Below are 18,280 nucleotides of genomic sequence, written 5' to 3' on the forward strand. Positions count from 1 at the left end.
ATATGGATGCAGTTTGAATTTACATTCAATCCACTACGGCTGTGTATACATAGGCAGCCCAATTCTTACGTTTTTGCCACTAATTGGTCATTTGACCAAACAAATGATCTGAATTGGGCTGCCTGTGAATAAGCAGCTTAGCTGATCTCATGTCCCATTATTGTCTTTATACTTCAGATAATGACTCATCGAAGTGGTTATGGTATCAGATGCATGCAAATTCCTTGAAAGTAAAACTTAAAGGTTTGTGGAAAAAGTTATTGCTTCTGTAAATTGCAAGTAATTGCATCAATGAAGTGAAAATGTATGTTTCTGCCAGGTCCCAAATTTGAAGTCATAGAAATGTGGAGTGAACACAATCAACGTGCTGTGTGAGATCATTCTTTGCTATGTATTTGAAATGGTGAACGATCAGCATCAAATCCCTTGTCAATTTCTAATCAGTCACATACATTTACATTGCTTTGACTGCCTTTCCCACCTCACCATTATATAAAACTTCTCAAGTTGAATAGACACTCAATTTCCTTCGCTTCTTGGAAAGAAGAACATCACGTTTTGCCTTGTATGGAAAGATTTAGAATGTGAGCACTTCAAATCAAATTTTATTTGTCACATACACATGGTTAGCAGATGTTAATGTGAGTGTAGCGAAATGCTTGTGCTTCTAGTTCCGACAATGCAGTAATAACCAACAAGTAATCTAACTAACAATTCCAAAACTACTGTCTTATACACAGTGTAAGGGGATAAAGAATATGTACATAAGGATATATGAATGAGTGATGGTACAGAGCAGCATAGGCAAGATACAGTAGATGGTATCGAGTACAGTATATACATATGAGATGAGTATGTAAACAAAGTGGCATAGTTAAAGTGGCTAGTGATACATGTATTACATAAGGATGCAGTCGATGATATAGAGTACAGTATATACGTATGCATATGAGATGAATAATGTAGGGTAAGTAACATTATATAAGGTAGCATTGTTTAAAGTGGCTAGTGATATATTTACATCATTTCCCATCAATTCCAATTATTAAAGTGGCTGGAGTTGAGTCAGTGTCAGTGTGTTGGCAGCAGCCACTCAATGTTAGTGGTGGCTGTTTAACAGTCTGATGGCCTTGAGATAGAAGCTGTTTCTCAGTCTCGGTCCCAGCTCTGATGCACCTGTACTGACCTCGCCTTCTGGATGATAGCGGGGTGAACCGTAAGGCTCTCCAGAGGGTAGTGAGGTCTGCACAATGCATCACCGGGGGCAAACTACCTGCCCTCCAGGACACCTACACCACCCGATGTTACAGGAAGGCCATAAAGATCATCAAGGACATCGACCTCCCGAGCCACTCGGGAGTGGCTCGGGAGGTCGATGTCCTTGATGATCTTTATGGCCTTCCTGTAACATCGGGTGGTGTAGGTGTCCTGGAGGGCAGGTAGTTTGCCCCCGGTGATGCATTGTGCAGACCTCACTACCCTCTGGAGAGCCTTACGGTTGAGGGCGGAGCAGTTGCCGTACCAGGCAGTGATACAGCCTGCCAGGATGCTCTCGATTGTGCATCTGTAGAAGTTTGTGAGTGCTTTTGGTGACAAGCTGAATTTCTTCAGCCTCCTGAGGTTGAAGAGGCGCTGCTGCGCCTTCTTCACGATGCAGTCTGTGTGAGTGGACCAATTCAGTTTGTCTGTGATGTGTATGCCGAGGAACTTAAAACTTGCTACCCTCTCCACTACTGTTCCATCGATGTGGATAGGGGGGTGTTCCCTCTGCTGTTTCCTGAAGTCCACAATCATCTCCTTAGTTTTGTTGACAATGAGTGTGAGGTTATTTTCCTGACACCACACTCCGAGGGCCCTCACCTCCTCCCTGTAGGCCGTCTCGTCGTTGTTGGTAATCAAGCCTACCACTGTTGTGTCGTCCGCAAACTTGATGATTGAGTTGGAGGCGTGCGTGGCCACGCAGTCGTGGGTGAACAGGGAGTACAGGAGAGGGCTCAGAACGCACCCTTGTGGGGCCCCAGTGTTGAGGATCAGCGGGGAGGAGATGTTGTTGCCTACCCTCACCACCTGGGGGCGGCCCGTCAGGAAGTCCAGTACCCAGTTGCACAGGGCGGGGTCGAGACCCAGGGTCCCCTTCACGTACGTTTTCTGAATTTGATGACCAAATTTCCATTCGTTTCTCATTGAGAGAGGCATGTTTAAAAGCAACATTACTGTGAAATGATTGCTTGTAAGAAAATCGTTTGAAAAATACGATTTTAGGCCTATAGTGAAGAGTTCAGACAGTAACAAAACCCATGATCAATCATTAAGTCCTTTTCCTCTCAAGTCCTCATCTCACCCTAAAATCTGCAGATATACAACATCACAGAATAGTTATCGGAGAGAAATTATGAATGATTTTTCAGTTATTCACATATTTTTCTTAAACTTCACTGCTTGTGTGGTATCACAATGACTGAACGAAAAAAAGAGACCCCAACAACGCACTAAATCAACAAGAGTTCTTCCATTACAAATATCTCTCCCCTTTTTCAATCCAGAACTCCCCTTTAGCCTCACCGTTTTAACTTTGTTGACATAAGGATTTTAGGGCTGGAAGTATAACATAGGTACAGAACCATTAAATGACCTACTGAAACATACAGTGCCTTGCGAAAGTATTCGGCCCCCTTGAACTTTGCAACCTTTTGCCACATTTCAGGCTTCAAACATAAAGATATAAAACTGTATTTTTTTGTGAAGAATCAACAACAAGTGGGACACAATCATGAAGTGGAACGACATTTATTGGATATTTCAAACTTTTTTAACAAATCAAAAACTGAAAAATTGGGCGTGCAAAATTATTCAGCCCCTTTACTTTCAGTGCAGCAAACTCTCTCCAGAAGTTCAGTGAGGATCTCTGAATGATCCAATGTCGACCTAAATGACCAATGATGATAAATACAATCCACCTGTGTGTAATCAAGTCTCCGTATAAATGCACCTGCACTGTGATAGTCTCAGAGGTCCGTTAAAAGCGCAGAGAGCATCATGAAGAACAAGGAACACACCAGGCAGGTCCGAGATACTGTTGTGAAGAAGTTTAAAGCCGGATTTGGATACAAAAAGATTTCCCAAGCTTTAAACATCCCAAGGAGCACTGTGCAAGCGATAATATTGAAATGGAAGGAGTATCAGACCACTGCAAATCTACCAAGACCTGGCCGTCCCTCTAAACTTTCAGCTCATACAAGGAGAAGACTGATCAGAGATGCAGCCAAGAGGCCCATGATCACTCTGGATGAACTGCAGAGATCTACAGCTGAGGTGGGAGACTCTGTCCATAGGACAACAATCAGTCGTATATTGCACAAATCTGGCCTTTATGGAAGAGTGGCAAGAAGAAAGCCATTTCTTAAAGATATCCATAAAAAGTGTTGTTTAAAGTTTGCTACAAGCCACCTGGGAGACACACCAAACATGTGGAAGAAGGTGCTCTGGTCAGATGAAACCAAAATTGAACTTTTTGGCAACAATGCAAAACGTTATGTTTGGCGTAAAAGCAACACAGCTCATCACCCTGAACACACCATCCCCACTGTCAAACATGGTGGTGGCAGCATCATGGTTTGGGCCTGCTTTTCTTCAGCAGGGACAGGGAAGATGGTTAAAATTGATGGGAAGATGGATGGAGCCAAATACAGGACCATTCTGGAAGAAAACCTGATGGAGTCTGCAAAAGACCTGAGACTGGGACGGAGATTTGTCTTCCAACAAGACAATGATCCAAAACATAAAGCAAAATCTACAATGGAATGGTTCAAAAATAAATATATCCAGGTGTTAGAATGGCCAAGTCAAAGTCCAGACCTGAATCCAATCGAGAATCTGTGGAAAGAACTGAAAACTGCTGTTCACAAATGCTCTCCATCCAACCTCACTGAGCTCGAGCTGTTTTGCAAGGAGGAATGGGAAAAAATTTCAGTCTCTCGATGTGCAAAACTGATAGAGACATACCCCAAGCGACTTACAGCTGTAATCGCAGCAAAAGGTGGCGCTACAAAGTATTAACTTAAGGGGGCTGAATAATTTTGCACGCCCAATTTTTCAGTTTTTGATTTGTTAAAAAAGTTTGAAATATCCAATAAATGTTGTTCCACTTCATGATTGTGTCCCACTTGTTGTTGATTCTTCACAAAAAAATACAGTTTTATATCTTTATGTTTGAAGCCTGAAATGTGGCAAAAGGTCGCAAAGTTCAAGGGGGCCGAATACTTTCGCAAGGCACTGTACTTAACAAGCCATATTTCCTGAAGTGTGGAGGGACTCATGCACCGCCCCTGTTGTTCCTCTGCTACCCCACAGGCTGCGTGGACTGTGATTTCAGCAGTTCATTTAAATTCCTCAAATGCCTTTGGCACTACGTTGCAGAGTGGGAGTCAATTGGAATTTATTCATTCAGGAGTCTAAAATACAACATCTTGCTGAATAGCCCTCCTGGGAGGAGACAGAGGGAAAATGAAGGAAAATCATATCTACTGTTCAAAGATTTTGCTGAGTTACAGTTCATAAAAGGAAATCAGTCAATTGAAATCAATTAATTAGGCCCTAATCTATGGATTTCACAAACTGGGCAGGGGCACAGCAATCGGTGGGCCTGGGGGGGCATAAGCCCACCCACTTAGGAGCCAGGTCCAGCCAATCAGAATTATTACAGACAGAGATACTCTTCAGCATCTCCCTCTTCTGATGATCCCACAGGTGAAGAAGCCGGATGTGGAGGTCCTGGGCTGTCTTCGTGACATGTGGTCTCTACAATTCTCTAAAACGGCATTGGAGGTGTCTTATGGTAGAGGAATAAGCATTACATTCTCTGCCAAAAGCTCAGGTGGACCATTCCTGTAGTCAGCATGGAAATTGCATGCTCCCTCAAAACCTGAGACATCTGTGGCATTGTGTTGTGACAAAACTGCACATTTTAGAGTGGCCTTTTATTCTCACCAGGACAAGGTGCACCTGTTTAATGATCATGCTGTTTAATCAGCTTCTTGATATGCCACACCTGTCACTTGGATGGATTATTTTGACAAATTATAAAATGCTCACTAACAGGGATAAACAAATTTGTGCACAACATTTGAGAGAAATCAGCTTTTTGTGCTTATGGACCATTTCTGGGATCTTTTATTTTAGCTCATGAAACATGGGACCAACACCTCGTTGCGTTTATATTTCTGTTTAGTGTAGATATGTAAACACATGCACCAGTATTACATAAAGTATTGCTATGCGCTGTCTGGGGGCTATATAACATTTAGGTCCTTCCAGAAACTCAGATATAGACCCACTTGTGTGCGTCACCAAGATCATTGTGGTCACGCATGCATGCCATTGCTACAGAACTCAGTTCAGCCCTGACAGCCCTAACAAACACACACACACACACACACACACACACACACACACACACACACACACACACACTTGAAATCAAATCAAATCACATGTAATTATTCACATACATGTGTTTGACAGATGTTATTGCGGGTGTAGCAAAATGCTTGTGTTTCTAGTTCCGACAGTGCAGCAATATCTAACAAGTAATATCAAACAATTTCACAACATATACCCAATACACACAAATATAAATAAAAGAATGGAATTAAGAACATAAATATGTGGACAAAGTGCCTTTGTGGGAAAGCTCTCACTCTGGGGGCTTTGATATTGGCCAACGGTGTCAGTGAGGACAGCGCTTCACAGCTGTGGAAAACAGACAGTGTCAAGCTGCAGCATATCTTCCCATTTTTTAAGGTAATACATAGAAATGAGCCAAAAGCCATCCTTCCAGGCCAGACTAAACTTGTCTTTCCCACTAACAATGATGTGCTACTTGGAAGATAGGCTTATTGATCATCCAGACCATCAGAGATGAAAGTATGAAATCCATTACAATCACCATCCATCGCTGTGTGGGCTGGATGGTGGATACTGTTAATTACATTAACATGGACATTAATACTGCATGACCTCATTGTAGCCTACTGAGGATAGTCTGTGCACGGCCAAAATGAATGCTTATAAATGTTATTATTGGCACAGCACATAACGAAGACAATGGTAAGCCCTACATGACAGGAACATAGGTCGTAAAGTGAGTATTCTACAATGGTAATATTTAAATACCCCTCTAGTCGATGCTACTCATGAGAAGTAAAGTGCCCCTAGCGACGGACATTTGTATTGGACTAACTGATTACTGTTTCACATCTTAAAAACGCAGTGGTTAGCAACGCTGTTGAGGGCGTATGGACTTGGTCGGCCGTAGGTCAGTGAGCAGCACTGTTAATTCCTCTAGTCTGGAACAGATTGTAGAGACGCAGTTATCATTTCAGTCTAATAGGCTCGCGATTTTCCTTCGTTCCATTTTTCAACTGAAGGCCTTTCACTGAAAAGTGGGTGTCTCCTCACTACTGGTGTTCAGACAGCGGCGAGTGCAGAAGTGTGTCCTCGATGGCAGGGTGGAAGGACGGCTCGGTGCAGGAGAAGTATCGACTGGTTGTGGTTGGAGGTGGTGGTGTCGGAAAGTCAGCCCTAACTATACAATTTATCCAGGTTAGTAAATAGTCGGCCGTTTCTCCAGTCACTTTGCACGGAATGTTTGGGAATCTGGACGGAGGCTGCGAATGGGGATCCCACAAGTGTATGCTGGGGTTTAGTTCATTTTCTTCTCGCAAAAGTAGGCTACATTCGCCGAGGCCTGTTTAGCACAGAACATATTCTGTAAAAACACTTGAAATTGTGTTGGATACAATTTTTACTTTAAGCATATTTGTCAGTACAATGAATAACGCCAATTGGCAATGTAATCTCACTGGGCTATGGAAAGTAACTGTGGAATAAATAGTCTCACAATTGTGATTTAGGCTGAAATCTGATTTAAAACTGTATAACCTAAGTATTATAACATTCGGCTACCTGTACAATCTGTACAACCGAAATGAAAAAACACTTATTTGCAAAGTTGAGTTGTCAACATCTCTCTTGTTTTGGAGCTATATTTGGGTGGATCGTCCTGCCCGTTGCGGCGTTACATACATCAGTCTATAATTGTTGGCTACAATATAACACATCGTTCAGCATTTCTGGGCCTGCTGTACTTGAAAACATGAATCTGAAACAAAAGCCCTATGTAAACTCACATTGAACGTATTTTCCATCATACCCATTAGGTGCAGTATTGACAAATCTCTTGCCTACCCTTTTTATTCATGTAGACAATGTTCATTATCAGACAATGAATATGCCTATTGAATAGCCTAATAACGGTTTAGCCAACAGACTAACTAACATTCATTTGGATCCCAAAAAATCTAAGTGAATCAGACTATGATATAAAGAAATTCCTACACATCCATAACTGTAAGCATATTCATTACAGAGAATATCCCTGCATGCATGCCTTTCTCTAACATTGATATCAACATTGATATGTGAATCTTGATCAATCCCTTTTGTTGCTCAAACAGTTGCAGAGCAATGACAGCTGCTGCTAAAGACAGTTGTTGTTAAAGCCAGTGGACCAAGCAGCCATTGCCCAGCCACAGTTGTCCTTTATAGTCTTATCAATGGCATTCCAACACACAGTGTGTTGTCCATAGGTACCCACACTTTTAACTCTTTGTCTTTCCCCTTTCACTATCAAAACCTTTATATTCACAGTTAGTTTCTTGGTGTAGCTGCTCATAAAAGTGTAACTGAGAATGAGTGGACAAGCGTTGGAATCCTCTTTGTGTCTTCAAAGAGTCTGTAATGCCAGGTCCTAATTCCAGGAGACTCGACTGGGGGCGGGCAGCTGCATGTCTAAAGTGACTGAGACAATAGTGGGGCAGTCAGCAGCATGTGCTGCTTGGGGATTTTGTTGTGATCTGAAGGTCTAATAAGGTTTCAGAAAGCTCATTAAATGTATATCAGTGATGTTGGTCAGATCAGATTTCTGTACCACGTTTCAGACATTCTGACCCTATTCTTCTTTGGAATGGAACAGTAGGCTAAGTATTGTATAAACACTTCAAAGTCCTTTTAGTATTTTTAGCAAATACTTGCGTTTTGGTCCAAACAAGGAAATATGCACTGTTGACTTGTTCCAGTAGGGATAGGAAACAGTAAACCACAGTACAAGTGCCTTATTACAGTGTAATGAGACAGTAATGTGATTAATTACCATATGATATGAAAAGAATAATACTGATAGGACAGTAACACCAAGATAATAATAGACTGGTTATTACATTTTGTTTAAGCAACAAGATTGTTGTTTGTTAACAAGATGAGTAGAATATAGGGTAGGTAGGAGAAGACTGTATGCAGCTCAGCGATCAGCAGTTCACAGATATTTTCTGGATGATTGCTTTGTCATGGCAACGGTGCCTCTGGAGCCTTTAGTTGAAATTTGCAGGTCAGTCCGCACTCACTAAAGAACATTCATTTGGGAAATAAGACCTTTTTTTTTGTATACACTTAGCATTTCCGAATATGTCCAATTCAGTCTTGATCAATACTCTTTATTCCTCTTTATAATAACCATACCACAACTGTGTTCATTGTGAATAGTGGTATAACATAATAATGTGCAACCATATCTTTTAGATGAGCATCAACCTCTTATTTGTCCCTTGACATGCAAAGGAATTCCCAATATATACAGTATGTTAAATCTGTGAGAAATGAGTGCAGTATAAACGGCCTATATGCTCTGCATGCATAGTCTATAGCAGGGTTCCCCAACTGGTGGCCCGCTTGTTGGACATAAAGTACTGTAAAAACACCAGGAAATCAGCTCCAAGTCATTTTAATTTTGGAAATATTTTCCAAAGTATTCTCACACATAATAGAGAGATCTATATGATTGTATACAAATGTAAGCAAGGCTTGAAATATATATATTTTTTGGTCAAATGTAGTTGGTGTGTTGACTGCATTCCTTTTCTTATTTATTTTGTATATGTCTGTGGATGTAAAGAAAAATGAATTTGGTAATGTGTAGAATGTTGACATCATGGAAAGCGCCTACATCCTATTAGAGTTTTCTAGAAGCCGGCTGCCAGGGGAAAAGCCTCGCAGCTGGCTGTTGAGTCCAGACTTTCCCATCCAGATCTATGGAGGTGTGGAGGGTCACTTGGGGTGGGGGACAGAGTGTTGTCTGAGTCATGTTGGGTTAATGACCATGGAACAGCCGGAATCAGCGCCTTTGGAAAAGGAAGTCCCTCCACTCCTGTTCGTTTTCTATGGACCACTTAGATTTGAAAAAGAAAACACGAGCCGCAGCCTGCCTAACTGGCTGGGCTTGTGGGTGTGATTGTGTGTGGTAGTGTGCACTTGATGGAATTGGATAAGATTTACAGGTGAAAAAAAACCTGACACCCTTTTTACAGTAAAGGGATTACAGAGATGCATCCGAATCTATAGAGAAATGTAAAGCCTCTCTCCTATTAAGCATACTGTCTTGGCCCAATTTGAGTGGGATGACCACGACTCCATTTTGCTGATCCCTGCCTACAGACAGAAACTAAAACAAGAAGCTCCCACGCTGAGGTCTGTCCAACGCTGGTCCGACCAAGCTGATTCCACACTCCAAGACTGCTTCCATCACGTGGACTGGGATATGTTTCGTATTGCGTCAGATAACAACATTGACGAATACGCTGATTCGGTGTGCGAGTTCATTAGAACGTGCGTTGAAGATGTCGTTCCCATAGCAACGATTAAAACATTCCCTAACCAGAAACCGTGGATTGATGGCAGCATTCGCATGAAACTGAAAGCGCGAACCACTGCTTTTAATCAGGGCAAGGTGACTGGTAACATGACCGAATACAAACAGTGCAGCTATTCCCTCCGCAAGGCTATCAAACAAGCTAAGCGTCAGTATAGAGACAAAGTAGAATCTCAATTCAACGGCTCAGACACAAGAGGTATGTGGCAGGGTCTACAGTCAATCACGGACTACAAGAAGAAAACCAGCCCAGTCACGGACCAGGATGTCTTGCTCCCAGGCAGACTAAATAACTTTTTGCCCGCTTTGAGGACAATACAGTGCCACTGACACGGCATGCAACGAAAACATGCGGACTCTCCTTCACTGCAGCCGAGGTGAGTAAAACATTTAAACGTGTTAACCCTCGCAAGGCTGCAGGCCCAGACGGCATCCCCAGCCGCGCCCTCAGAGCATGCGCAGACCAGCTGGCCGGTGTGTTCACGGACATATTCAATCAATCCCTATACCAGTCTGCTGTTCCCACATGCTTCAAGAGGGCCACCATTGTTCCTGTTCCCAAGAAAGCTAAGGTAAATGAGCTAAACGACTACCGCCCCGTAGCACTCACTTCCGTCATCATGAAGTGCTTTGAGAGACTAGTCAAGGACCATATCAGCTCCACCCTACCTGACACCCTAGACCCACTCCAATTTGCTTACCGCCCAAATAGGTCCACAGACGATGCAATCTCAACCACACTGCACACTGCCCTAACCCATCTGGACAAGAGGAATACCTATGTGAGAATGCTGTTCATCGACTACAGCTCGGCATTCAACACCATGGTACCCTCCAATCTCGTCATCAAGCTCGAGACCCTGGGTCTCGACCCCGCCCTGAGACGGCCTACAGGGAGGAGGTGAGAGGCCCTCGGAGTGTGGTGTCAGGAAAATAACCTCACACTCAACGTCAACAAAACTAAGGAGATGATTGTGGACTTCAGGAAACAGCAGAGGGAACACCCCCCTATCCACATCGATGGAACAGTAGTGGAGAGGGTAGTAAGTTTTAAGTTCCTCGGCATACACATCACAGACAAACTGAATTGGTCCACTCACACAGACAGCATCGTGAAGAAGGCGCAGCAGCGCCTCTTCAACCTCAGGAGGCTGAAGAAATTCGGCTTGTCACCAAAAGCACTCACAAACCTCTACAGATGCACAATCGAGAGCATCCTGGTGGGCTGTATCACCGCCTGGTACGGCAACTGCTCCGCCCACAACCGTAAGGCTCTCCAGAGGGTAGTGGGGTCTGCACAACGCATCACCGGGGGCAAACTACCTGCCCTCCAGGACACCTACACCACCCGATGTTACAGGAAGGCCATAAAGATCATCAAGGACAACAACCACCCGAGCCACTGCCTGTTCACCCCGCTATCATCCAGAAGGCGAGGTCAGTACAGGTGCATCAAAGCTGGGACCGAGAGACTGAAAAACAGCTTCTATCTCAAGGCCATCAGACTGTTAAACAGCCACCACTAACATTGAGTGGCTGCTGCCAACACACTGACTCAACTCCAGCCACTTTAATAATGGGAATTGATGGGAAATGATGTAAAATATATCACTAGCCACTTTAAACAATGCTACCTAATATAATGTTTACATACCCTACATTATTCATCTCATATGTATACGTATATACTGTACTCTATATCATCTACTGCATCCTTATGTAATACATGTATCACTAGCCACTTTAACTATGCCACTTTGTTTACATACTCATCTCATATGTATATACTGTACTCGATACCATCTACTGTATCTTGCCTAAGCTGCTCTGTACCATCACCCATTCATATATCTTTATGTACATATTCTTTATCCCCTTACACTGTGTATAAGACAGTAGTTTTGGAATTGTTAGTTAGATTACTTGTTGGATTATTACTGCATTGTCAGAACTAGAAGCACAAGCATTTCGCTACACTCGCATTAACATCTGCTAACCATGTGTATGTGACAAATAAAATTGGATTTGATTTGATTTGAACGACAACAAAAACTTTCTTGGCTCAGTAACCATGTTTTCATCCACAGTTTGTATACGAGTAAAGTCATACCTTATAAAAAAAAATCACGATAGCTGTGATGGAAACAGGAAGTTTTGGTACAATTTTATAGATGTCGACAGATCAATAGTTTGTTCGACTTGGTGGGATCTTTTTGTGTCGGCAAAATGAATAATTTGAGAAATGGAGGTGAAAACACCTTTATGCGCAAATATGCAGTTTATTAGGCTACAGATGAAATAAGTTATGAACTTCACAGGGTAGTGAAAGTGCACAATGATCTTGATGCTCCTTTCCAATAAATCTCAAGGTTCTTATTCTGGTGATCGATGCTTGACTGCCATTTTGACAAATACAAACATTCTTGCTCTTATCCATAATAATCTCATCATATAGACTAGCCTCCCTGCACAGTCTACCCACACTGTGAGCTGTTGGATAGAGCGCACATGTCAAGACCAGAGTAGAGACATTTTGTATTTAATGCAAGAGTTTTTTGTGACAAAACTATAGGTAGAGTTGAAAATGTGATGGAAACATTGAAGTTCAGATTTCTATTCGGCACATGAAAACTTAAGCGTGCACTACGTCGTCACGCACTGATTTGATCTCAAACAAGTCCATTTGGTGGAAACACACCACTGTATTTTAGAATATTCTCATGAAAATCTGTCGCCAATTGGATGGAAACCTAGTTACTGAAACCGTTGTAGTGTATACTAGACTAGTCACACAATGGCTGAAGTGAGGGTCCTTTTACATTGCAGGGAGGATGATGTCACTCTACAATAACAGAGTGACAGGGCAGGCAGGTCATCGCCACTGGGAGTAGTTGAAGTAAGAACACAGCCAAGCCAATGAGTAGAATGGCAGAAAGGTGACATAACATTGAGTCATCTGACAGAAGTTTTGGAACACAGAGTGTTATTCAACAGATGGAAAACATGACTCAATGTGGGGTGGTGGGGTTCAAGCCATTTGATCCCATATCTAATGTCACTCATTTGTTTGACCGATGGTATGAATAACATTTCTGCTATGGTTCCTTTGTGGAAGTTATGATTAGCAACCATAGCACCTGTGGGAGTGAAATGCTATCTTCTCGCCAGACTGGATGACATAGTAAAGCATGGTGTTGCATGAACACACAGCTGCTAATATTAGCCCTTATCACTGACTCTCTTTCATTTCTGCTGGAGTTGACTCCCCGCTGTATGATTCAGTGGGAGAGCACAGTATCCAGCCTGATAGAGTCATGAAGGATTAGATACAGACCAGTATGATCAGAGGTTAAAGACACCTAAACAGGGAGTACTTAAGTGCTCTCTTTCTTTTTTGCTCTCTCTACCCCCTCTCTCTCTGTCTCATTTTGAGCATGGTTTTGATTACTGAGATGAGGTCATTTAGGAGAAATGCTGCTGCTCTGGGTTCTAATTGAATAAATACAGATTAAGGATGTGGGCGTTCTTTCCTGGGCATTTGCAGGCAAGGTGTGCGTGTGTGTGTGTGTGTGTGTGTGATGGGGGTTGGGGGATTGTTTCATGCACATTTCTCTGAAATAGACGCAGCGGGCTAAGTAAAGTGTTTGCAGCAGTGGTGATGGGGGTGTGCATTCCCACACACCCAGGACAAGGTGGCTGAGTACCAGGTAGTGTGGAAACTGACCACGACCAGCACACTTTAAAACTATTTTTGGATATAGTCAGTGCTGTAGCATTCTATCTAGCTTGGTGATATGTCACATACCATATACCACTGATACATTTTGGTTTGAGCTGGTTTTTCATTTCCTTTGAGGGAGTTGGTAACCCCACACATTTAGCTGTGTGTGGGTGTTTGGTAGTGCTGCCAAGGTGGGTGGTGAGGGAACATTGTTGGTTTTGTTCAACAGAGTCACCTGTTGATTTCTCACAGAGCTGGCTCATTGACTGAGCGTTCCTGTGAAGTGAACCAGTCTGTGCTCATAGCAGGGAAGTCATTTTAACAGCACTTCATTCTGAGCTACTTAAACAACAACTCTCCTGCTTACATTGCAAAAAAGTCCTGTAGAAGTAATTTTCCAATTCCATATGGGTGTTGTCAGAGGGAGAGAAAATGCATACATTTCCCTCTAACCTAAATGTTCTAATTTGATGAACATGTTATAATGACCTTACACATTCCTAGGAATGTATTTGTGTGATAGTTTTGAGTGCATGATGCAGCACAATGTTTGCGCAACATTGTAATCATGTTTAGTTCTTAAAGGCTTAGACTCAAGGGTTAAGAGATAACGTTGAAATTATTTTGGTTTTCAATGACACAAGTCTGTGCTGGTCTCTTACCCTAAAGCAGGGGTTCCCAATTAGATTCAGCCGTGGGCCTATTGTTTTCTTGAGTGGAGGGTTGGGGGGCCGGAACATCATTATAAATAATTTAAAATCACTTTGAGCTGATTTCCTGGTGATTTTACAGTAATGTATTGATTCTTTGCTCAGAATATAGGGGGGCCAAATAAAATTGTCCGCCTATTTGGGAACCGTGCCCTAAAGGATAAGGAATGATATAATACCAGTCTGTAACTTGATATTATATTGAGTTTGAATAGAAACCCTATGGGGATCTAATCACAATTAAACCCATTCAGCAGGTCTTGCAGTTGGTGTCTGTGTACCCAGAGACTGATGTGATGTTATTCTGAGCAAAGATCAGGTTTATTATAGATGTATCATTAGACTGGGTGGAGTCAGGTTTCTCTACTATCTTTGTTTTCTGTCCAAACATCTAACATTTGTACCAGGCAGAACATGGTTACATAGTAGAGGTCTACATAGTAGAGATTTTTTTCGATACCAATACCGATTATTGGAGGACCAAAAGAGCCGATACCGATTAATCGGCCGATTGTATTTTTTACCATTTATTTGTAATAATGACAATTACAACAATACTGAATGACCACTTATTTTAACTTAATATAATACATCAATAAAATCAATTTAGCCTTAAATAAATAATGAAACATGTTCAATTTGGTTTAAATAATGTAAAAACAAAGTGTTGGAGAAGAAAGTAAAAGTGCAATATGTGCTATGTAAGAAAGCTAACGTTTAAGTTCATTGTTCAGAACATGAGAACATATGAAAGCTGGTGGTTCCTTTTAACATGAGTCTTCAATATTCCCAGGTAAGAAGTTTTAAGTTGTAGTTATTATAGGACTATTTCCCTCTATACCATTTTGTATTTCATTAACCTTTGTTCTTATAGGCACTTTAGTATTGCCCGTGTAACAGTATAGCTTCCGTCCCTCTCCTCACTCCTCACTGGGCTCGAACCAGGAACACAACGACAACCGCCAACCTCGAAGCAGCGTTACCCATGCAGAGCAAGGGAAACAACCACTCCAAGGCTCAGAGTGAGTGATGTTTGAAACGCTATTAACGCGTGCTAACTAGCTAGCCATTTCACTTCGGCTACACCAGCCTCATCTCGGGAGTTGATAGGCTTGAAGTCATAAACAGCGCAATGCTTGACGCACAACGCAGAGCTGCTCAGTCAGATTATATGCAACGCAGGACACGCTAGATAATATCTAGTAATATCATCAACCATGTGTAGTTAACTAGTGATTATGATTGATTGATTGTTTTTTATAAGATGAGTTTAATGCTAGCTAGCAACTTACTTTGGCTTACTGCATTCGTGTAACTGGCAGTCTCCTTGTGGAGTGCAACGAGAGTGAGGCAGGTCGTTATTGCGTTGGACTAGTTAACTGTAAGGTTGCAAAATTGGATCCCCCGAGCTGACAATGTGAAAATCTGTCGTTCTGCCCCTGAACGAGGCAGTTAACCCACCATTCCTTGGCCGTCATTGAAAATAAGAATGTGTTCTTAACTGACTTGCCTAGTTAAATAAAGATTAAATAAAGGTGTACTATATATAAATAAAATCACGATTTCCGATTGTTATGAAAACTTGAAATCGGCCCTAATTAATCGGCCGTTCCGATTAACCTCTATTACATAGTAATGCTGATCATAACATAGTGCATTTCAATAAGATCAGATCAATGATAAACTCACTGTCCGTGGTCCCTGTGGTAAAGAATAAGGCAGGAGATCAACTCTGACTGCTCTTTTAAAAAGTTTATGGAGGACCACTTCCTTGTTGCCTGGGTAACAGACCAGAACCGGGCATAGTGCCAATTCTCACTCCCTGGGCAGGGGTGTCGATTAGCACGGACTTTGCTGATAACTACTTTATTGAGGGAAAATGTACTTGCCATGACTGTGATATGTGGTTGTCTCGTCTAGCTCACCCTAAAAGGGGTAAATTTTTACACAATTGGAAATTATGGAAAAATGACACTTTCTGTCAAACAGTAACACTTCTTATTTTATTAACCTTTTCTAACACAAGTAAATGGTTTAAATGCCCCAAAATAAGCATATATTTTAACACATTTCTTTCCATTCAAAGTGTTGTGTTTCTGTGAAACAGACAACAGCACAAAGGGCAAGAATTAATTTTATTTGACCTTTATTTAACTAGGCAAGTCAGTTAAGAACAAATTCTTATTTTCAATGACGGCCTAGGAACAGTGGGTTAACTGCCTTGTTCAGGAGCAGAACGACAGATTTTTACCTTGTCAGCTTAGGGATTCGATCTTGCAACCTTTCAGTTACAAGTCCAGCACTCTAACCACTAGGCTACCTGCTGCCCCGAAGGTAGAAGAAGGTAGATACAACAATACATCACACAAACCAGCCACAACTGTCAGTAAGAGTGTCCATGATTGAGTCTTTGAACGAAAATGTTGAGATAAAACTGGCCAGTTTGAGTGTTTTGTTGCAGCTCTTTCCAGTCGCTAGCTGCAGCGAACTGAAAAGACGAGTGACCCAGGGATGTGTGTGCTTTGGGGACCTTAACAGAATGTGACTGGTAATCTGACATACCGGTATGACCTAAGATAGCCACGAGATATAGGCGATATGGTCACCGGTGTCATCAGAATTTTAGGTCTAACTTTGGAATGCTGTGGGCTATAAACACATTTCCAATTGCATCTGAAAGATGACTCTCAACTTGGTATAGAGACATTGACTGGAATCTAAATTAAATTAAATGTTTATTTATTCATTTTACTGGCTGCCACACCCCCCCGGGGACCACATCTGCGGTGGCCTCATATCTACAGTGTATTCGGAAAGTATTCAGACCCTTTGACTTTTTCCACATTTTGTTTCGTTACAGCCTTATTCTAAAATTGATTTAATATTTTTTTCCCTCATCAATCTACACACAATACCTCATAATGACAAAGCGAAAACTGTTTTTTAGAAATACCTTATTTACATAAGTATTCAGACCCTTTGCTATGAGACTCGAAATTGAACTCCAGTGCATCCTGTTTCCATTGATCATCCTTGAGATGTTTCTGCAACATGATTTGAGTCCACCTGTGGTAAATTCAATTGATTGGACATGATTTGGAATGGCACACACCTGTCTATATAAGGTCCCACAGTTGACAGTACATGTCAGAGCAAAATCCAAGCCATGACGATGAACGAACTGTCCGTAGAGCTCCGAGACAAAATTGTGTTGGCATAGATCTGGTGCAGGGCACCAAAACATTTCTGCAGCATTGAAGGTCCCCAAGAACACAGTGGCCTCCATCATTCTTAAATGGAAGAAGTTTGGGACCACCAAGAATCTTCTAGACCTGGCCGCCTGGCCAAACTGAGCAATAGGGGGAGAAAGGCCTTGGTCAGGGAGGTGGCCAAGAACCGATGGTCACTCTGACAGAACTCCAGAGTTCCTCTGTGGAGATGGTTGTCCTTCTGGAAGGTTCTCCCATCTCTGCAGCACTCCACCAATCAGGCCTTTATGGTAAAGTGGCAAGACGGAAGCCACTCCTCAGTAAAAGGCACATGACAGCCTGCTTGGAGTTTGCCAAAAGACACCTAAAGTACTCTCAGAACATGAGAAACACGATTCTTTGGTAAAACGAAGATTGAACTCTTTGGCCTGAATGCCAAGTGTCACATCTGGAGGAAACCTGGCAACATCTCTAAGGTGAAGCATGGTGGTGGCAGCATCATTTGGGGATGTTTTTCAGCAGCAGGGACTGGGAGACTAGACAGGATCGAAGGAGAGATGTACAGAACAAAGTACAGCGAGATCCTTGATGAAAACCTGTTCCAGAGCGCTCAGACAGGGGCAAATGTTCACCTTCCAACAGGACAACGACCCTAAGCACACAGCCAAGACAATGCAGGAGTGGCTTTGGGACAAGTCTCTGAATGTCCTTGAGTGACCCAGACAGAGCCCGGACTTGAACCCGATCGAACATCTCTGGAGAGACCTGAAAATAGCTGTGCAGCGACGCTCCCCATCCAACCTGAAGAGGATCTGCAGAAAGAATTGGAGAAATTCCCCAAATACAGGTGTGCCAAGCTTGTAGCGTCATACCCAACAAG

At 42.3% G+C, this 18,280-nt stretch overlaps 1 protein-coding gene across 1 annotated transcript in view; it reads left to right on the forward strand.

Moving 5' to 3' along the window:
- The first annotated feature begins 6,253 nt into the window (after positions 1-6,253).
- The window catches only part of rras2 (RAS related 2), a 49,746-nt gene continuing 37,719 nt past the window's right edge, over positions 6,254-18,280 (forward strand). The window contains exon 1 of the mRNA XM_042321154.1: positions 6,254-6,600. Coding sequence (XP_042177088.1) covers positions 6,499-6,600 — 102 coding nt within the window. The 5' untranslated portion in view covers positions 6,254-6,498. The remainder of the gene's footprint in view (positions 6,601-18,280) is intronic.

The sequence above is a fragment of the Oncorhynchus tshawytscha genome, linkage group LG04 (genome assembly GCF_018296145.1).
Source record: "Oncorhynchus tshawytscha isolate Ot180627B linkage group LG04, Otsh_v2.0, whole genome shotgun sequence".
Classification (NCBI taxonomy): Eukaryota; Metazoa; Chordata; class Actinopteri; order Salmoniformes; family Salmonidae; genus Oncorhynchus; species Oncorhynchus tshawytscha.